At 43.3% G+C, this 22,624-nt stretch overlaps 1 protein-coding gene across 2 annotated transcripts in view; it reads right to left on the bottom strand.

The window, feature by feature from the left end:
* Window positions 1–14,563, bottom strand: part of Prp19 (pre-mRNA processing factor 19) — a 30,396-nt gene extending 15,833 nt beyond the window's left edge. The window contains exons 1-2 of one of the 2 annotated variants that reach the window (XM_084589314.1): window positions 14,436–14,563; window positions 4,315–5,115 (exon numbers count right to left, since the gene is read on the bottom strand). In XM_084589314.1, coding sequence (XP_084445440.1) covers window positions 4,315–5,115; window positions 14,436–14,456 — 822 coding nt within the window. In that variant the 5' untranslated portion in view covers window positions 14,457–14,563. Of the gene's footprint in view, window positions 1–4,314; window positions 5,116–14,166; window positions 14,324–14,435 lie in introns of those variants that run through there. The other variant, XM_084589316.1, reaches the window with a different exon arrangement.
* Window positions 14,564–22,624: the final 8,061 nt, after the last annotated feature.

Raw genomic sequence — 22,624 nt, 5'->3', positions numbered from 1 at the left:
CAATCCTCCCTCTTGTCTAAATTCCACCTCAAGGGTTTCTCGTAAAGTGCAAAAACTTTGAAGAGTGCAGATGCAACATTCTAAAGGGGCCGATTGTGGTGCCACTAGGAAAGCCTTCACTCTGATTGCAGAGCGAAGATATGTACAGGTGGGGACAAAAGTAAACAGAGCATGCTACAGCTTTCTAATGTTTATTCAAGAGCTGCCAAATTGACAGTTATGGTTTGCGCATGTTGGTGGTGCAGCTTGAGAACCTGCTCATAGACAAAAGTTGCTTTTCCATTTCCGAAAGGGAAGGAGTGGTTGCAGAACGGAATGACATACAATACTGCTGATGTCCATATCTGGACAAATGCAAAACCCATAGGGGCATTGGCATGTTTGCAAAACAGCTATGGTTTCTGGCACGACACAGTTTTTCAAGGTATTTTGTCACTATTGCCTAAATCTCAGATGGCTGTTGCTAAATAAATTTGGAATGCAGTTTTCCCTGGCTCCCCCACCGACTGAGTGTTGTATACCACTTTTGCTCACGACTGTAATTCCCTACTTTCTTCCATATATTCCTGAAAACAATGCCATAAAGCTATGTAGTAGAACCCCTCTATAGTGAAGTCACTTGATCCAACCACAATCATTACTATATCATGGTCTTTACTATAAAAGTTGATGACATTACTTTGAAGATGCTGCCTGGTAATTAAATAGCTACTTAATAAACACACCCTGCTGGTTTATAAAAGGACCACTTTGAAATACCTTCCATCCTTTCCTTATCTCTATATGCATTTTGTTTTTTAGTTATATCATGTTTACACGTGTACCACTTTAGCACGAATACAATGCAGTTACAAATACAAAATGTTTGATTCCCAGTGAAAACCCATGCTTTGCATAACACAGCATTGTATTCCACTGTTTATCATTTAAAAGGCTATACTTCAGAAATGAGCATGACACAATCAAGCGCAGCAAGATCACATATGCCACACTTCTTTTTGCTACTGCTGCTTCATGCTTCACTTTGCCCAGTGCTGCGCTCTTACTCTCCCTTACTTTCTCAATAGACTGTTCTGCCTTCTTTCTAAATTCACAGCACCATACACTTTGCCTCACGGCTCTAACATTCTCGTAAAGCTGGCTTCTCCTCAAAGCTGTTCAGCCTGATGGTAAAGCCACATCAAAAAAAAAAAAAGAAAAAAAAGCCTTTATTGCCACATTAACGAAAAAGGGACAGAAGACTGGAATTTAGGTCTCATTTTTTTTTTTTTTTTTTTTTGCCGCAATCGAAAGACTGATGTCTAAAATGTACGATTCCATAGCAGTGTTGGTACAAACGCTGTAGAAATATTTTGTATCGAGAATTTTTCAATCAGTGCATGCACCCGTTTTTATGTAGTCCGATGCTGGAAACCATGAGCTGCAACCACGATGACGACTGATGGTCGATAAAGAAGGCGTACCGAAAACAAATATAAATTTCACTGGCCAGACAGTAATTATAGATTTTTTGCTTAGAGTTACGTCTTTCAGTTTCACGCTCAAGGCTGTTCCGGCCCAGTAACACATGCCTCGTCGACGAAAGTTTTTGTGGGCACTACTAGCTCATGCGTCCGGGTGGCGTCTTCAGCCAGTTGGATGATAGCAAGCTGCGTTGTCAGGTCCGAGCTGAGCATCAGAGCCTCCCAGGAGGCCTCTGTTCTTCCTTCCTGATGCTTTTGCGTTATGTTCATGCACATCCAAATCATGTTAACAATGTCTGCTATGTTTTTTGCAATTTTGCACATCTCTCCGTGTTGTGCTGGGTGCCATTTACTCATGAGCCATCTACTTCCGAAGCGTGGCCTTGTGGTAGAGCATCTGCCTCGTGTTCGGGAGGTACCAGGTTCGATCCCTGGTGCCGCTGGGTACCCACCGGCTTTTCAATGGGTACAAGCTTTCCCCCGGCCTGGTGCTCGGCTCTTTGGGGTGAGATGTTTGGGAAAGGGGTCATAGGTCTCTAATAGTTGATCCGATGTGGCAGTGATAAGTTCCGCCATCGGACAACAATAAGTCCGTCTTGTGCGGCAAAAGCCCATTCTTCTTCTTGAACCAACATTTTGGTTCATAGCCCCTTTTCCCAAGCATTTCACCCCAGAAGAGCCGAGCACCAGGCCGGGAGAAATCTTGTACCCATTGGAAACCGGTGGGTACCCGGCGGCACTGGAGATGAAACCCGTACCTCCCGAATGAGAGGCGGATGCTCTACCACAAGGTTGGGATATGCTTTTGTCTGTAGGAGTCTCCGAACATTCTCTTGCTCTCTGTTTAGCGATCTGTCAGCCAGTGGGTATACCACTAGACTTAGACTATAGTTTGCATGTTGTCTTCATATCAAAGTAGGTCCCGGCTGCTATCAGGCCCACCCGGAAAAGTAAGACCTCAGGCGAGCTCGTGAACCCCTTCATTTCCCTGTAGCTGGGAGTGGGCCGATGCCCATTATTTAAATCTCTCTTTTCAAGTAGCCTAGATTTAATATATTGTTTGATTCCTTTGATATTCTTCCTCTGATCATTGTTGACCGCAGATATGGAATCACTAATTATTTTTGCCTCTGTTCCTATTATTGCAAGTGCTATGGGCATTCCTTCCACCCTTTCTGCAGAATTTGCGTGAACAGAGCAACAAGCTTTAATCTCTTGGCTTTCATTTGCTACGACTCTCAATGTAGACCACACTCCTACGACCACCGTAGCGCTTTTGTAGGGCCCCGGCTCTTCTTATTCTTCTATTCTTGTGATGTTATGGATGCATGTTTTTGGCGATTTGGGGGATTTCAGCCTATCCCTAATGTCTATAGGTATGTCTGCTTTCGTGCCACTTCGGCCCTCATAGGAAATATTGAGGCTCTTCTTTAGTATGTCTCTCTCCATCTGTATTCTGGAGTCCTTCATATTGTGAGATACTAGTGACTTCAATAATTTCATCAAGTGTGTTTGATACGCAGAGTTTCAAGAGCCTTTCTGCAGGTGTGCAGTGGTGAAGACCCAGAGCTGCCTTGATACTTTTCCAAATGATTCCCCCATCTTCTGTTTTTCGCACTTGGATGCACACATGGGATCGAGTATGCTATTTTCTGATCACGAAAGCCAGCACTAGCCTTAATAAGTTTGCCGCTTGCATTCATGTTTTCCAGTTGGCAATGCACCTAACTCTGCATGCTGTTTTCAAATCACTTGATTGTTTCCCTATGGCGTCTGCTGCTTTGGGGCCACATGCCTGCTATTTATTTTATCTACTTTAGCTATAGGGATGCCCTTCGTCCTTACTTCTATTTGGGGTTGACCTTTTCCTATTCTGCTCCTCTGTGGTTGGTAAATGAAGAGTTCTGACTTCTCCGGTGAACATGAAAGTCCTCTCGAAGCAGCATACTGTTCCACAAACTCCACTGTTTGTTGAAGGATACCTCCTATATGATCATCACTGGCACTTGCTGTCCACAGGGCGATATCATCTGCATAGAGACTGTGTCTCAGGCCCTTGATTTCATTCAGTTTCTTTGGTACACTAATCACTGCAATATTAAATAATAACAAGGTGAGAACCAATCCTTGTGGAGTTCCCTTGCTGCTTAAGGTCTACATAAAATTGGCTTCTTCTGAGTGCTGCTAAGCCTGGTGGTAAAGCCATTAGAAAAAAAAAAAAAATCTGATATTTTTCTGTTTTCAAAAAAAGAAAAAAGAGAGAGAAGAACACATCTGGCTCGCGATCTTAGACAACGTGCATGTGGCGATGTCATTTCGTGGGAAGTTGTCGCCGCGATCAGACGCACTTTACATAATTTTTACCAAAAATGTTTTCACTATAAAGGGGGGGAAAAGTCTTCTATGGAAGATGAACTGGGACTTCAGTTTCAGTTTATTATATTCGAGTTTTTACTATATCCGAGTTTACTACAGCGGGGTTCTACTGTATAGGCATGCTGCCCGTGGCGTGTACTCACGCATACTTTGCCACTGTTCACTGTTGCAACCTTCCCACTGTGACTAAGGCTCTTGTGAGAGACACTAAGGGTTTACTATTACGGTTACCACTGTTTTGCACTCTATACATGATCACCTCCAACCCACAAGTTTTCATTCATTACTCGACTTTCACACATTTCTCCTTGGATGCATTACAGCATAACACTGCAGAGGTGGTGTGATGCCCTCAATAAAGAGAGACACTGCACAGCTGCAGTGCACGTTTCCATTAGACCAGCACACATGCAGCATGAGATATTAAACCAATCTAAGCACTCTGCAGATATAATAAAACAGCTAACAACCTTACCTTTTTAGTATGGCCCTTGAGAACAGCCACCACTTGCTCTGTGTCTTTGTTAAAAACTGCTGCGTTGCGGTCGCTGCCACCTGTAAGGATTCTGTCACTGGGGCTTACATCCAGGGCCAGAATACCTGGCAGGCCAGCACTGTGCAAGCCTGGGTGGGAGCCCAGAGTTTGGTAGGCCCGAAGATCCTCAGGCTTGGCCAGGTCTTCGGGAATGGCCTTGCCACGTTTTTTTCGCTGTGCTGTGAGCAAGGCAGCCTTCTCCTGCAAGCGGCGCACCACCTCCGCAGTCATGCCGCCAGCCTCTTCAGTTGTCTCCATAGCCACAGTTTCCACAGCAGATCCTGCAGCAGCACCACCTCCAGCAGCTTGGGGCTTAAGTGTGGCCAACGCCTCTCGCGCAGCTGTTACTTCCTTGGTGAGACGAGCAATGACACGGCATGCAGCATCATGCTGGTACAGTGTGTGCGAAAGCTCTTGTCGCGCTGTCTGCAGCTGTTGACGCAGGGAAAAGCTGTGCAGCATGACAGCATCCCACTCATCCTGCAAGGCCTTCAGCAGGGCAGGCACACTGGTTGCTGAAGGTGGCCGTGGCTTTGCTATTGGAGCAACCTTGAGGTCAATAAGCATCTCTTCTGTTAGCGGCTGTCCATTGATAGGGTCGGTGCCATGCTCCCGGACATACTTAGAAATAAGACGACGTTCAAATACACTCCCCGAAGCCGGAGACACCACAGGCTGCTCGGGGGTCTCATTGCTCAAGGCGCAGCAGAACGACATTGCTGCTGCTAGGTCTTGTACAAACTGAAAGAAACAGCATAGGTATAAGTAAATAGCTATTCATTTGCTCTGAAACACACTGATTGCATTTCGTTAAGGGGGCCACATTCCAGACACTGAAAAATTGGGTGGCAGTCTCTTCGCAACAGACAATTTGGATCAACTATCCCAGTCATCACAGAAGGCAAGGCAGTTAAGCAACATGGTGCACACACTTCATAGTTTAGCCCGTTTGCCCCATTCGCTGCAGAAGGCCTCAAAAGCTAGACCCCCCCCACACACACACACAAAAAGACCCCAGGAAATGGAAGTGGGATAGTTTCAGACCTCCTAATCTTGCACTAATTTTGCCCATGCTGAACACAAACATCCAAAAATTGTTCCCATTTCCTTCACTGCAATGTTCAGGTGTCAGGAAGTGGCATTTAAACTGCTGAATATGATGCAGGTCCTGCTCAATAAACAAGAACTCGGCATTTACAACGTACCATCACAGAAAGATTAAATGGCAGCTCCGATATCTTTTCAAGACAAGAAATATCAGACTTCGCACTATGTAGCATTGAAAAAAAAAAAAAAAACACACACGTAAAACTGTTTCTTAGTGGGCCCATTATAATGCAATAGGTCTCTTCAATATGACTGCATCATCTGCACCAGTTCAAGGAGTGCAGCACCACCGTCCTCATTTTTCCTGTGCCGCGCGCTCCATCTGCACTTCTCTCCTCGTTTTGTCAAGGTGCAGGACTAGTTCTGCATGAGTTCTCACTCATCGGGCACTCGCTACAAAGGAGGTGCAGAAAAAAGTGCAGCGTGGCATACACGCCATACTGCCAAGAGCAGACGATGCCGCACTCATTCTGCAGTGGTTATGTAGTCAGTCTCCTTCAGAACCCAGACGGTTCGTTGATAACATATCCGTGAATAGTTGCGTATACAGGGTAGGGCTGCATGCTGGTGATTAACATCTTGTTGGTGGTCACATATAGTTGTGGACACATATGTAGCGGTACGTGGCTACGATACAGCCCCTTTGCGCGTGTTTGCCCAATGTCGTATTTTTTCTTGTATCGTGCTGTGTGGCACTGGTCTTGACCTAAGAAGACGCGCAGCTGCGAACAGAAATCAGTTGCGATCAATTGAGTCATTTCTACCGTGCCGATCCATACAACAGCATGCAGAGCGACTCTGTGACATCAAACTTGCCGCCCACAGAGTAAATAGATGTCTGAGAGTCAATGCATGCACTGCACAATAAAGTATGCACGTGCGTCTTAACAGCAGCAGTGCTTTTTGACAGAAGACCCGAACCTTAGATTTACACCGCTGTCTCGTTAAGCAGTCTGATGTAAACTAATACTCGTGGCAACTGCTTACAAAGTTAATCCTCTCGTACCCAGGCGCATAAATGGCATCTTCGCAGACTGCTAACGATCGTGCGGCCATGTGTGTGTTGGTGAGTTGGTCACAGTCAACGTCACTGTCGTCATAGTTGTCGTCACTTTCAACGTGCAGTAGGTCTACGGCCGCTGGCCTCAAAATTGGACGAGCTCATGATATTGCTACGAAGATGACGAAGCGGGCAGTGGCGCGGGGCAGAGCGCTCGGGCCAGGCCCGCTGGCCATTAAAGCATATTTCATCGTCATGTCATCACGTCGTTCTGTTTCTGTAGTGTCGCCGTGTTCCATCGCTTGTCATGCCACCACGTAACAATATAGCATGCGATACATGCTATGTATACTAGAGCTCTTCAATTTTGTATACTGCATGCACGTTGGTGTCTGCTAGGTTGTATATCAAGTCCTTTGGCAGCTGCCATCGCACGCCAGTGTCGGAACTGGCACTGCACGCTCATGTGACCGCCTGCACCACTGCAGCACTTTTCACAACTAGTGCAGCCAGTGCAGACCAAATCAAAGAGACCTAATACCCCGCGATGCCATAGCATGCACTCAATCATGCTAATTATGGTTTAAATAGGCAATGTCTATTGTGCTGGGAGCCAGCAGAATTTATTTTCTGCGCGGAATTCTCCCAGCAATCAGTTCCGATTGGCTACAGAAAGCCGTGTGGCATTTTTCCACGAAAACAACAATAGCATTCATTATGTATACTTTAAACACGGTCCAACAAACAACCCAATCCTAACCATGTGCTGCTAATAGCAAGGAGCAAATGACGTTTCTATATCGAGGCGATATTTTTATGAGGTAGGCTTCATACATGTGAACTAAATACCACCCAGCTTTCCAGCACTACCAAACTGCAGCATGTGATTTCAGCCTCTTGAACATGAACTAAAAAAAGTGCAGTAAACAGGAGCTTACTCAGAGCAAATAACGCATGAGAAAAAAAAAACAGTATACGAGAGTTGAACAGCAGTTTCAATACAGACAGTACTGCGGCATGGTCAGTGCAACAGTACAAGTGACACCTATATGAATTTCATCATCAGCAGACGCAGCAGCAGCTGGACTGTACCCACTGCAGGGCAAAGGCCTCTGCCATTTTCCTCGATTCAGCCGGTCGTGGCTAGCTGTACCCACTTGACCCCTGCACTTAACCTTATCATCCCATCTAACTTTCTGCAGCCCCCTGTTACGCTTTCCTTCCCTTAGAATCCAATTTGTTACCCTTCGCGACCATCGATTATCCTGTCTTCGTACCACATGCCCTGCCCATGTCTATTTCTTCTTGATATCCACAAAAATGTCATCATCATCAGCCTGACTATACCCACAGCAAGGCGAAGGCCTCTCCCATTATCCTCCAATTAACCCAGTCCTGTACTACCTGCATCCATTTGACCCCTGCGAACTTCTTAACCTCATCCGCCCACCTAACTTTCTGCCCCCCCTGCCACGCTTTCCTCCCTTTGGAATCCAGTTTGTTACACTAATACTCCCTTTACACGGGCAGAGTTAACTGTGGTTAGCGTACGCGAAACCGTAGCTAGCCCATTTACACGGCAGACCAAACCATGGTTACACCCCTAACCGTGGTTATCGCACACCAAGTTTGGCAACCTCGCTTTGCGTCGTTAACCGAGGTTAGGGGGGCGTTTGTTGACGGAGGCTGCTTGTCGGCACCCGAGTGCGCGAAGCATACGAGCATGTCTGCTTCAACAGTGTACTCGCTTGCCCGTATTTAATAGCTGATGCCTACTGTGCAGCTCGGCGTCTTCGGTTACGGCCTACAGCCAAGTGTCTGCGTACTGAAGCCCCGTCCTGTGTCTGCAGTATCGCATGTGCAGCGGCTTGCTTGGTGCTGAGCGCGGAACGTAAAAAATTATGCGGTCTTAGCTTCATCATGATGTGCACAAGTTCGCAACGCAGCGCGGGATGCTGCGAGCAAGCTGAGGTATGTTACACTTACCGCGGCGAACGACGGCGGGGTGCGTAACCCCCTAGTCGTCGATAAGCCTAGATTATTTCTCTTCACCGCAGCAGTCGGCGCTATGGAACTGATCAACGTTGTCGAAATGATGTACTCATGGAACTTCCTTATTGTGAATCCTATTCTGCACCGTAAAATAACGATATGAACAACTTTGGCGATGCATTAATCGCAGAGCTACTTAGTAAAAGCAGAGTGGTGAGCCGCAATGCACCGGTGGCAGCTGGCTTGAGCGGTCTTACCAGCAATTTTCTGCTGGTCAGCGATCCTCAAAAGTGGTTCAATCCTGATATTCGGCTCAGTATTCCAGATGCCAATAAATTTAGCATGCTTTATTTTTGACATCGGCACTAGCGAGCCGGTGTGTCGTTCGCGTATGGTCTGCGGGAGGAGGGGCCAGCGCGGCGGTGTTTACGGTGGTCGATGAGGTGCTGCCATCGTGCAGGGCTTGATCGCGCTGTTGACGCCTTGTCGGACGGCACTCCGGAAACTACGTTATAAATAAGATATTTGTAAATGCTGCTTCGTTTCGCAGATCACCACATCGCTTCGGTTGTACTTTTATGGGCAATGGTGGCCGTAACAGAGATGGCTTTAATGGTTAACCATGGTTACATTCGGTAACCTCGGTTAAGCGTAACCATGGTTAAGCCTGCCGTGTAAAGAGGGTATAAGCGATCATCGGTTATCCTCTCTTTGCACTGCACGTCCTGCCCAGGCCCATTTCTTCTCGAGTTTCACTAGAATATCAGTAACTTGAGTTATTTCTCTGACCCACTCTGCACGCTATCTCTTAACGTTACCCCCACCATTTTTCGTTCCATAGCCCTCTGAGTTGTCCTCGACTTACGTAGAACACCCTTCATTAGCCTCCACGTTTCAACGCCATAGGTGAGCACAGATAAGATGCAACTGTTGTATACTTTCCTCTCGAGCGATACCGGTAAGCTGCTAGTCATAATCTGCGAGTGCTTGCCAAATGCGCTCCATCCCAATCTTATTCTCATTTACCTTTCATGGTGCGGATCTGTGGTTACTACCTGTTCTAAGTAGATATATTCACCAACTACTTCCAGTGCTTCACTACCTAACAAAAACTGCTGTTCCTTCCCGAGGCTGTTGAACATTACCTTAGTCTTCTGTATATTGATTTTCAAACCTACCTTTCTGCTTTTCCTGTCTAGGACATCAATCATTCTTTGCAGTTCATCCCCCAAGTTACTTAGCAAGGCAATGCCACCAGTGAATAGCAGATTATTCAGGTACTCTCCATCTACCCTTATCCCTAACTGCTCCCATTCAAAGTCTCTGAATATTTCCTCTAAGCAAGCTGTGAATAGTACTGCGGAGATCGTGTCTCTTTGCCTAACCCCTTTTCTATAAAAATTTTTTGTTTGTTTCTTTATGCAGAACTATGGTTGCTGTGCAGCCACTATAATCTTCCAGTACTTTAACATATGGCTCGTCTACACCCTGATTTTGCAATGCCTGCATGACCGCCGAGGTTTCTACTGTGTCAAATGCTTTTTCGTAATCGATGAATGCCATGTATAGACCTTTTCACAACGCTCAGAGAAACCGGTTTAACTGGGCTGTGTGAAGCAGGCATAGGGTGCATGTGTTGTGTGGGGTTTTTTTTATGGCCCATAGGCAACTAAGGCCATTATGCGCCAAACTCAAGGTAAAGCAGTTCTTGTTAAAATAACTCAGAGTTTGTTTATTAGCATTACTCCTTTTAAAAATCAAAAATAAAAGAAATTTCAACAATGGCATTCTCTCCAAGCAAAAGACTTGGATGAAATGGAATGTGTTTATTATAGAAATACATAAAATGTTTCCTCCTGATTTCCTCATATTTCGTGCATGATATTAAAATGTGGTTTACTGTCAGCTGTTCATTGCATGCCTCACATGTAGGTTTTTCTTGTCCGAGGAGTATGAAGTTGTGTGAGATGTGTATGTCCAATGCGGAGGCGACACAGGATCACTTCAAAAAAGCGCTCTTTATGACTCAATGACTTCCATTCTTGAACTATAGGCTTTACTAAGTGTAGCTTGTTATTTGTTTCATTATCCCATGAAGCCTGCCATTTAGCTCTTAGTTTAGTCATTATAAATTTTATGCAGTCTTTACGGGGCATGTTGACGTGATTTATTTCAGTGTTATGTGCGCATGATGCACATTCGTCCGCTTTTTCATTCCCCCTGATCCCCACGTGGCTGAGGACCAAGCACATTTTTATAATCGGTCCTTTGTTATTGGTTTTTACGACACTGTGGATGATATCTCCAATTAAAGGCTTCGTCGCATTTTTGAGGTGCAGTGCTGTAATTACACTTAAAGAGTCAGAGTAAATAAGACTGTTTTTTGTTTTCTTTCATACTTTTTTCAACCGCCACAGAGACTGCATAACATTCCGTAGGGAGAGTCCTCAGCTTTTTCCCGTGTTATGAGCACAGCCCAGTCTCCAATATGGCAGCGCCATTTGTACAATTTTGAAAAGGTCTATAAGGGCTGGTTATATTCTGAGCATTTTTCCATCACCTGGTTGATGGTATGGATATGATCAATAGTAAGGTACCCTTTCCGAAAACCTGCTTATCTTTTGCTTGATTGAATTCTAAGGTCCCGATTCTAGTAGCGATTACCTTAGTAAATACCTTATACGTAACAGACAGTAAGCTGATTTGTCTAATTTTTCAGGTCCTTAGCGTCCCCTTTCTTATGAATTAACGTAATGTTAGCTTTCTTCCATGGTTCCGGTACCGTCGATGACACCAGGAATTGTGTATACAGGGTAGCCAGTTTTCCTTGCACAATATCCCCCCTCGTCCTTTAACAAATCTGCAGTTATCTGATCCTCTCCAGCTGCTTTCCCCCTTTTCATAGCCATTAACTAGAGCTATTTCTCCAATCCACTCTGCACCCTTCCTATTTAACGTTACACCTACCATTTTCCATTCCATAGCTCTCTGCGTTGTTCTCAGCTAAAGTAGAAGCCTTCTCGTTAGGCTCCAGGTTTCAGCCCTATAGACGGGTACTGAAAAGATGCAACTGTTACATACTTTCCTCTTGAGTGATACCAGTAAGCTTACTGGTAGCTTACCAGTATGAATTCAGGTGCTCGTTTTTGCTATCTCAAGATTGCTTATCCTTGCTGTCATACTCGGCGCCAAGTAGCATTCACAGCCGCAGTTGTGAGCTGCGCAAATTTGTATAGTTATTTTACACTGGATTTTGGGGTTTTCATTAAAGGTGCCACGAGAGGATTCTTCCTCAAGCTCATGCTCAAGCTGTATCATTGGCAAGAACTGCCACCAGATATTGCCAAAATAAAAGTGTGGCGGGAGAATCTGAATTTAGAAAAAGGCAAAGAATTAACCGCCATCAATCAAAAGCCGCCAGTTAGTGGCAAGTGCCATAAAACTTTCATGTTGAAAATTCTGCTAACTGAAAAGAATAGGCAGTACCCTACAAACATCGGTGCAAACTTCAAGACTGAGCTACATGTGAGCAAAAAAGAGCGACGTGACAAGGTCACGCAGCGAAAGCGATCATGGTTCGCTCGGTTGCCTACTGAGGAATATACATGCATGCGACAGTGCGAACCGACGGCAACACGAAGCTGCGACAACACTGTGTTGCTGGTATAGTACACTGCAAAACTACTTCCAAATGCAGCAGCCATAACAATTGGAAGAATTTAAGTATTTTGAGACATGCAAAATAAAATGGATTTACAACAAACCATATCGAATTTGAAGCGTCCAGTAACGCGACCTTTTTTTTTGGTTGCGATTAGACGTTCGTTGAATTCTTAGCCATTCACCATTGTTCATACAAAGCAAAAGATTTTATGGTAACGCACAATCGGAATGCAACACTGCAAAAAAAGCGTGTGAAATGATTGGCAGTGACGTACACTTCACGTTCATGCTACTGGCATGCATTTCCAAGCGAACAAGCGAAATTTTCCATTTCGGCAGATCTGAGCGACGAGCCAAGCGACACATGCATCACACGAAGGCTTCGTGCGACGGGTGCCGCTATCGGAGCGACAAGCCAAACGGCATGCATTTCTCTTCGCGTGACAGCGGCACCCGTCGCGTGAAGCCTTCGTGTAATGCATGTATCGCTTGACTCGTCGCTCAGATCTGCCGAAATAGAAAATTTCGCTCGTTCGCCCGAAAGTAAGCGTACATCACTGCCGCTCATTCCGCACCCTTTCTTTATTTGTTGTGTTGCATTGTGATTGTGCATTACCGCGTAAATGTTTCTCTGTACAAACAATGGTGAATGGCCAAGGATTCCAAAAACGTCTAATCACAACCGCACGCGACTACTCGTACAGTGCAAGTTAACACAGATTCGATATGGTTTGTTGTAAATAAGTTTTACTTTGCCACGCTGTTGCAAAATAACTAATTCTTGCAATTGTTATGACTGTTGTTGCATTTGGCAGTAGTTTTGCGGTGTACCAAGCCACTATGCCAGCCACACAACCTATACAAAGCGTCGTCGCCGTTTCGCTCGGTTCGCGCTGTCGCGGGCATGCATCTTCCCCAGTAGGCGACGGAGCGAACCATGATCGCTTTCGCCGTGCCGCCTTGTCGCGTCGCTCACTTTTTCGCTTACATATGACTCCCGCTTCAGCTGCGAGCAAAATAATAAATTTTTACACACCAAGATCTGAAGTTTGGTCTGTGAGGCAAATGAGGTTTGGTCAAACTTGGACACGTAACTATTTCAGCGCTTAAAAAAAAAAATACCGAAATGGCACGAAGGCAAGGTGCAAAAACGCGAGCGTTATGGAATCTTGTCTCCATCGAAATGTGGCCGTAGCAGCCGAGGTCGAAACTGCTACGGACAGCAAGTTTAAATGTTGCGCTGCTGCAGGAAAACTATTTCCTTCCAATTCTAAAACTAAACGAAAATTTTCTGACCACACCTGCATTAATCCAAATCTTTTTGCGAACAGGTTGCCACCCTCCACACTCGCATTTTTCGTAATGTTCAAGAAATTCAAACCACCCCACTGCAGTTGTCAGAGGCGTACGACAGTAATTTAATGTGCTTCTCGCGTCGAAGTCAGTTACCAGGTGACGAGAAAGAAAAAAAATATACTTCATGAGCAGAGGCAGCCAGCCTCACTAGCTTGTCCACCTCAGTTGACCACGCTATCAGGGATCCCAATACTGTGTATCGTAACTGCAGTTCTAACAATCTTTTTTTTTATTATTATATGCCATTGAAGGTTACAATTGCGCAGCATTAACAAACCTCCACTGTCGTATTGCTGCAGGCGATTAAGTGGTTGGTTTGATATGTGGCTAACTATGAGGTTAGGTTGAAACAGGCACTGGTTGAAACCTCGCGAGGTTCACTCGTTAAACGCCGGCAACGGTATTTACGTCATAGTTTGTCACAGTTACCACACACTGCTAACAGTAAACTGCTAACAGTTAAGTTGTTACTGTGCCCATCAGGAAAAGCCAGACAAACAATGCACAGGAAATAATACAATAAACATTTGTATCGTTGCCCGGCGCGTTTTCACGATTAGGCTTAGGGGTGTTACCACCGGCGCACTTGCACTTCTTTTTTGTTTCGTCTCCCAGCTACAGCGGCACAAGGCAGCAATTGATCACACAAACTGTGCACAGCTTAAGTTACTTACCTTTAATGGTTTGCAAGCACTTTTTGCCCTTCAAAATAGGAGAAATTTACTTTCTCAATTCACGCCAGCAAAACCAGCAACTTTCCAACCTGATCGGTGCGTGCGTGATGTGCACGTCTGATGATGATGATAATATGCATGACAAACCATTGTTCCGATCTTTAACTCAAATAAACACAAAATTAATAAATAAGCAAGCTTTAAAAGTAGCAAATACACACGCAATAACATCGTGTCACAGTTTTTTGGTTTTCGATTGTAATACGTACACGTAAGAGCGTTGCCTGCATGATTGGTTATAATGGTAGAGGCAGTAGAGGGCCTTCCTCCATGGTAGAGCAGGTAGAGGGCAAGGCCGAGGTATGCCGAGGGCAAGGCCTTGGTAGAGGGTAGAGGGGAGAGGAATGGTGATGGGTAGTTTCCTTCCTCCATGGGTAGAAGCATCGATTGTAGATGGTAGAGGCCGTAGATGCCGTAGACGGTCCAGGTAGGCAGATAGACGCAACGCGATGCTGACAACCGCCAACTATTTGAACATTTACAAGAAATATATATATATATATATTTTACAACTGACATTAACCCATTCGTAATCACCACTCAATCTACTGCTGCGCACTGCAAAAACATTCAGGGAGCTTGATCCTTTGAAACGCCTGTGTGGTAGGGTCGACCATGTCTCCAAAGTTCAAACAGGAGTGGCATGCTATGCAACTGAAATAGAAATCATTGTTTCCTTTATGTACAAATCAAACCAATTAATTTTCAGTTAGCAGTGTGTCAGAAAAAATTGGCAGTCGAAGAGTGGCCAATATTTTTCTGTCCGCGACCGTAGCGTTGTGAACATTTTAGGAACATTCATGAATATCTGCAGTCAAGGGAGAGGTAATATGCGCCACCTTGCATCTAACTCAAAACAGATGTCTACACACAAAATAACTGAAGAGTAATGTTTATCAATTTGATCCAGATTGGAATCTTGCCTCCACTGAAATGCGCTGCAGGAATTTCTCTTCATATTGGTGTCATAAAAGTCATTCATCTGCACACTAAACAAGTTTACTGACAGTATAGGGGCAAAGACCAGAGATAGACAACATTGCTAACTTCTATTTAACCTTATTTCTAGCATGCCCTAACATATATGCAGTTTCTGTATAATGTTGGAGCAAAAAACACACCCAGTCCACGGCCGCTCTCCCTCGAGACCGGTCGTGCCCAGTCAGTCTTTCAGAGACATAACAGTCCACAGCATCATTTCTGCTATGCCTGCTGCCAAGAAAAGCACTCTCTTCTTTTCACAGTAATAAACAAAACTGTGTCATTTAATTTTTCAATGTTCTGAGCTTCAATAATCTCACGCTTAAGTTGATTTCATGCATTTTTGTTTATGACCTTACATTTATTGATAGTGCAAGATGTCCTCTGTTCAGAGCTTTTATGTTGTTATTATGTTGCGTATCTAGTGATCAGTGTATCACCTAGCTTTGACAATAAATTATTTGCCAGGAGGCAATAGTAATAAAAAGGAAAGTTAAGCTATTTGGTTCAACATTCTCAAAAACACAGCGCAACAGACAAAGGACAAGCAAGTAGATGGGAAAGCACTGACTATCCCTGCTTGATTTATTGGAGTGACACAGATATATACAAAATGTTCTGACAACCAAGTGCACATATTCACAGATAAAAACATTCACATCGACCAGCTTCATCAAGATATGGGATTTCGTGGAAATTATTGGTGACCGATGAAGTGCTTACAGACATGTCAGAATTCTTGTGAATGAGGTAGGCTTCTTTTAATTCTCTCGTTAATTTTTCTTTGTGCCTATAAAAACTGATACAAGAGCATGCAAGAAGGGTGCAAAGGGGGCTCGTGGCTGCACTCTTTGTGGTGTAGTGCCAAGTTTGAGCACAGAGCTTTGTCTAAGGAGTTTTCATGTCCGCGTAGCCTTATGTTGTCACACCTTTCCATTTCACCGATAAAAATCTTGCTGCATATGAAAGGCAAATTAAGCAGTTGATAGTTTGTTGCTATTGTCACTTAAAAACACACCGCAGTGAACAAAGTACAAGCGAGTAGATGGGAAAAGCACATGCTTTTCCCATCTACTCGCTTGTACTTTGTTCACTGCGGTGTGTTTTTAAGTGACAATAGCAACAAATGAACAGCCTCTTCAGCATATCCTATAAATTTCATTTTATTCTTATTGCAGCAGCTTTAAATATTTTGGCTTCCTACTGCATTCTTGCAGTATTTTCCTGGCTTTTAGAAACTGAAAATTAATGACATTGCTTTGTTCATACATGATGCATAGACCCAGCATATGTGGTTTTTGCCAATAAAATATATGATGTCTGTAGACATATAGTTTCGCCTTTTATTGCCATTTTAAGTGGATAGGGCCCACCTTGAAAAATTTGCTTTTATCATAACGTTTGTCTTCTGAAGGTGGTCCGTGAAACAAATCTTGCCTATGCAATACAAGTGCATATATCCTGCAATACGGTAAAAGGTCAGCCTGTGATCATACATTCATGCGGTGTTTTCAGCTCCAAGTAATTCAGAAAAGTTTTACAATAACCCGGAGTAATCCTGCAGCAAGAAACATGAAACGATAAAATTTGTATAGAATGTGTTAAAAATTGTTTATTCATTATTGTAGTCAAACTGCACTACATGAAATTTGCAAAGGGAGCACATCTTGCCATGCTGTGTGGCTGCATTTCCGTTCTCAGTTGTACATCTCAAGTCATGAGCAGAAAGAGGAGTCAACTTAAGTGTGTGATTATTGAAGCTCTGAGAACATAGAAAAACTAAAGGACATGACAGTTTCCTTCTACATGCTGCTGTAAGGAAAAAAAAAGGCTCGGTTCCCTTGGTGGAGTGCATATAGCGATGACTCTATAAACTATGAAAGGCCGTTTTAGTTGTGATTTTTTATATGTTCTCAAATTGTAAAGCAACTGCATATGCGACAAATTAGTTTATACAAAAGTTGATAAATATGTGCTGTCAGCTCATCTTCATATACCTATTTCAAAGCCCTTGTCACTAATTCACCAAGTCAACCCTGATCTTCTTGGTGTACCCTATTGAATCATTCATAGTCACATAGTAAAAGTTTGACCAATATTTAGTGTTATGTAAAAGTTAAGGACGTCTGACATGGAACTATATTATAAATTACATTAAACAACACATATGAAGCCAAGTTTCCATTTACCCGTACAAACTATTTTTGCCACATATGTCCATGGCATATGTTCCTCATATGTGTGTGACCTTAACGTTGATTGCTATTCGGTGAAACTTTTTACGTAGATTGTGCACTGTGATGCAGATATTCGCATCTTTGAATGTGGCACATTCATCGTCCGTTATATATGTAGAATGCTGGGAGCCACTGTACATATGTCATGTTTGCTGAAGCAGGTATGGAACTTTGCATTTGAGCTCTGTAACCAATTGCTAGTTATTACTGCAGTAAAATGAAACAAGAGTGGAAATAAGGTTCTGTGCTGACTATTTATCATTTCTTGTGATGCAGGTAAGCAGCATACATTTTTTCATATCAGGCTTATATTATAGAGTAGACAAGCGTGTCCTTAGTATTCATTTGAGTGCACTCCAAACTTAAATCACACGCGTTATCTTTCAAATTTTACAAATGCACCAAAGAAATTTTGCTCCTCGGAAATGACAAACAGAAAATGTAGGTGCCTGTAGCTAAACAGCTGGCTTAAAAAAAAAGAAACCCATTTTACTGCAACTTATAGCATGAGTTACTTACAAAGAATGTTTGCCAGCCCCGGTATCTGATATCTGAAGCACCTGAACTGGGGCGGCGGTAATAAAAGAATAGTGAGGAAGCGACAAGAAATCAAAAAGGTGAGTGACAGGAATGAAAGGACAAATGTCTTAGGTCACTGAGCACTGGGCACATCAGATGGGCCTCCGCATATAGCTCCAAGTGCAGAGGTACAGAGTTCCGAGTACAGAGACACAATCTACATGTGTGCTGTGTCCACGTCACTGTTTACAACATACGCACCAGGCACACTGTACAAAACACTTATGGCTGACGTGAGGTGATCGGCTGTTATCATCTGAAATAGCACTACAAAGAAAGGACAAGAACAAAGTTGTATAGTTATTCTTGCCTTATTCAGAAGTTTTCCAGCAACTAGCTCCAAAAAGATTGGTAAGTGAGAATTCAAGTATGGTGAGAAGCTGCAGAGGCTAAAATGGCAAATTTGAAAATGAATGTCCAACTACAATGTGAATCAAGTGATGACATGATTCTGTTTGCTCTGTTCAGTTCTGTACATATGCAATATGCTTTTAACAATAGCAACAACCAATTGCATGGGGGATCACTGGAGCAGTAAATATAACTTAAGCTGCAGGATAATTTCAATCTGTTCCCTCAATATTGCTTTCACAAAGAAGTTGACTTATTTTTCGTCAATGTCAGCTGACACATTGTTCATTAATCATCACTGCGATTGTGCACCAGCCATTTTTTGTAACATAAAAGAACTGGAAGTGTACTCTCTCTTTTCTTGGCATCCTTCTTTTTTCAGCATTACTTTCTATTCGCAAATATCTACCTTTTCCCGGACTCTGTACTGCCGGCATTTTGACACAACGTGTATAACAAAAAGCTGCAGATTTTGTAATTTGGAAACAAAAACAATCAGAAGTTGGTCCCCATGCCAGTTCACTTTGAATAGTATTCAAAGTGTATGACCCCATTTTTCTATCATTTGGTTGGCAGCATGGATATGATTAATGGTGGATCAGTACCCTTTCCTATAAAACCTGCTTTATCCTTTGGTTGATTGAAGTCCAAGGGTGCCCCGATTCTATTCGTGATTACCTTAATAAATATCTTCTGCGTAATGGATAGTAAGCTGATCAGTCCGTAATTTTTAAAACCCTTATAGTGATCCTCTTGTTAAATTAAGATAACGTTAAAGTTCTTCTTAAGGTTTCGGTATCGTTGGCATCATCAGGCATTGCATATTCAGGGTGGCCAGGTTTTGTAGCACTGCCAATTTCATTATTGTCCTGACTGCTTCAGCTACTGTAGAGGTCAGTGTAGAACTCCTTGGCTACTTTTGATTATCTTGTCCATATTAGCGATGACATTGCCCACCTTATTTCTTAGCACATGCATCTGATTTTCGCCTATGCCTAATTTCCTCTTCACTGTTTTCAGGCTACCCATTCCTTAAAGCATGCTCAATTTTCTCTGTATTATACTTCCTTATGTCATACTTTTTACGCCTATTGCTCTGCCAGGTCTATCCTGTTTGTTGGAGACTTTCATACCTAGGCATTTTTTAATCGTCTATCGTTCATCTCCAGATGAAAATGGACACTTGGAAGACTTTCCTCAGGTGTACCTATTGCAACTGGAAAAGCATTTTTCTGCCAAAATTTCTAGCTAGATTGCCGTTTTCCAACTTGAAGGGGATGAGATACCTGCAAGAATTACTCCAGCTGGAAATTTTCCAGCTGTAGCTTGACTGGAGGCAAATATTTTCCAGCTGGAAACAGGGATGTTTCCAGTTGGACGTGATTTCCAGTTCCATATTCCAGGTGAAAATAGATGTCATTCCAGCTAAAAAAGCGTGGTTTCCAACTGAAAAGATCGATGCACAGTTCCATAATCTAGCTGGAAATGGGGTCTTTTCTTCACTTGAGTCTGCTCTAGCAATTTATTGATATCCCCTCTAACTATCCGAACTGCCTACTTCTACCATGCACTCAATAATGATATATCTGAAATTCTCGTTCACTGCTTCTACACGGTCTTCTTGGTCGGTTAAAGCTGAATATCTGTTCTGCAGCGAAATCCTGAATTTGTCTACCTTCTCTCTCAGTGCTAATTCACTGATGGACTTCTTCCTTATTGATCTGTCTTGTTCCCTCTCAACTCTACTCTAATTCGAGACCTTGTCATCCTGTGGTCACTGCATCGCACCTTTCTAATTACCTCTACATCCTGCATAATGCCAGAGTTAGTCGGTTTCGTTTTTAGTCCCCGTAAGGGCTCTTCCATATCTGCTCCGGTTCTTCAGTTTGCTGAAGTAGGCATTCATGGTTCGTAAGTTACTGCGTTGTGCAAACTCAACTAATAATTCCCCCTGCTATTCCTAGAACCAACGCCACAGTCACCCACTGCCTGGTTTCCAGCCTGGTTTTTGCCTACCTTGGCATCGAAGTTGCCCATCAGTACAGTGTACTGCACTTTTACTTTCCCCATTGCTGATTCTGTCTTCGCAGAAGCTTTCGACTACCTGGTCATGACTACATGGAAGCGTGTAGGCCTGTATAACTTTAAGTCTATACTGCTCATTAAGTTTAATTACAATGCCTACCATGCAGCTAGTATATGCATATATTGACAAAAAGCCATACTCCTAGCTCTCGTCTCTCCACAAAACCGCAATAACACAATACATACCTGCCCTTTAGTACAGTATATGCCTCAGTTGGCCTCCTAACCTCACCAAGCCCTATAATATCCCATTTCATGCCCACTAGCCTCACTACCAGCCCCTAATTCAATTACAAGAACGTATTTGAATTAGTCGAAACCTCAGCAGTCATGCAGGCTTTGTGAAATCAGGGTGTAAATGAGCCATATGTGAAAGTACTGGAAGATATTTATAGTGGCTGCACAACCATAGTTCTCCCTAAAGAAAGTAATAAAATTCCCATAAAGAATTAAAGGTGTTAAAAGGGAGACACAATCTCCCCAGTACTATTCACCGCCTGCTTAGAGGAAGTACTATTCAGACTTGGAATAGGAGCAGTTAATGATAACGGTTGATGGAGAATACCTCAGTAATATGCCATTCACTGATGACATTGCCTTGGTAACTCAGAGGATGAATTACAAAGGATGATTTATGACTTTGACAGGAAAAGCAGAAAGATAGGCCTAAAAATTGATGTACAGAAGGCTAAGATAATGTGTGCGAAGCTGGGTGTGGTAGGCAAATATGTCTACTTTTAGCACAGGTGGTAACCGCAGATCCGGACCATGAAAGGAATTATTGAGGAGAGTAAAATTAGGACGGAGTGCATTTGGCAAGTATACTTGCAGGTTATGACTAGCATGCTTCCCGGTATCAGTCACGAGGAAAGCATATAACAGTTGCATCTTACTGGTACTCACCTATGGGGCTAAAACATGGAGGCAAATGGAAAGGTTTCTACTTTAGTTGAGGAGAACGCAGAAAGCTATGGAACGGAAAATGGCAAATGTAACATTGATAGGAAGCTTGCAGAGCCGGTCAAAAAAATAACTCGAGTTGATGACATTTTAGTTCAAATCAAGAAGGTCATGGGTAGGACATTTAGTGTGAATAGAGGATACACAATGGTCACTAAGAGTAACAAATTGGATCCGAAGGCAAGGAAAGCATAGCAGGGAGTGGCAGAAAAGTAGGTGGGTGGATAAGGTTAAGAAGTTTGCTGGGGCCAATGTGGATGCAGCTAGCACAGGACTGGGTTTTTTGGAAGAATATGTGAGTACGAGTGTAGTCCGGCTGATGATGACCTCATTGCTAATGTTATGCTAAACTAGATAAAAACTGCAACAGATGAATGAAACTTATAAACAAGCAGTTGCATACTTTAAAATCCATACCACAGCAAGCTGTTCTTTTCCTAGGTAAAAATTAAGCTACAGCTGAGGTATAATAGCGAACTTCACAATTCTGATACTAAATCATATGCGTATTTTCTCCAACACTGTTTTTCTCAATCCTGGGTTATGACGACAGTGACGCCTCTTCGATCGAACGAACTGTAACTGTATACACTTCACGTAAAAAGCAAAATATTTTGTTCTTTTATGCACTATTTAGTGAGTTGACAGGATGCCATAAACAGCAAAATGCCTACGTAATGGTTTTGTGAAAAAAGGAGTAAGGGGTAAATGGGGCTTCAGAATAAAACACGAAGAAAGAAACGCACATTGATTGAAGTGTGCATATAATTTAACGATGTTCATATATCATCGCTGCAGTTTGCTTTCTCATTGAGTACATAAAGTATGACAATTCCAAGTCCATGAAAAATTTTAGGCTTGCCTTATAAGAGACATATCTAGAAAATCAGTCCTTATATAGTTTCCGACTATGGAATGGACACTCAGCATTACGTTTGTGACCACAAGGAAGAGCATGACAAAATTTCATAATGTGTCCAAAGCCCAGGTCTGGTTCATTTCCCAGCGCAATCCTACCGTTATCCAGCACATCAGTGATGTGGACCACCAAGAACAGCCACACTGTGGGCAGAGTGCATCAAGAGAAGCAGCCCAGCTATTCCAGGTGTGAGGCACGTGAGGGATTAGGAGTTTGTTTCGGAGGTAATGCGGCGGCTGAAATGGAACATGTAGAAAGGATCATATATACTTATACTGGGTGTCTC

The sequence above is a fragment of the Amblyomma maculatum genome, chromosome 1 (assembly GCF_055883805.1).
Source record: "Amblyomma maculatum isolate TAMU_Amacu chromosome 1, ASM5588380v1, whole genome shotgun sequence".
Classification (NCBI taxonomy): domain Eukaryota; kingdom Metazoa; phylum Arthropoda; class Arachnida; order Ixodida; family Ixodidae; genus Amblyomma; species Amblyomma maculatum.
This window is presented reverse-complemented; position numbering and strand designations above follow the sequence as displayed.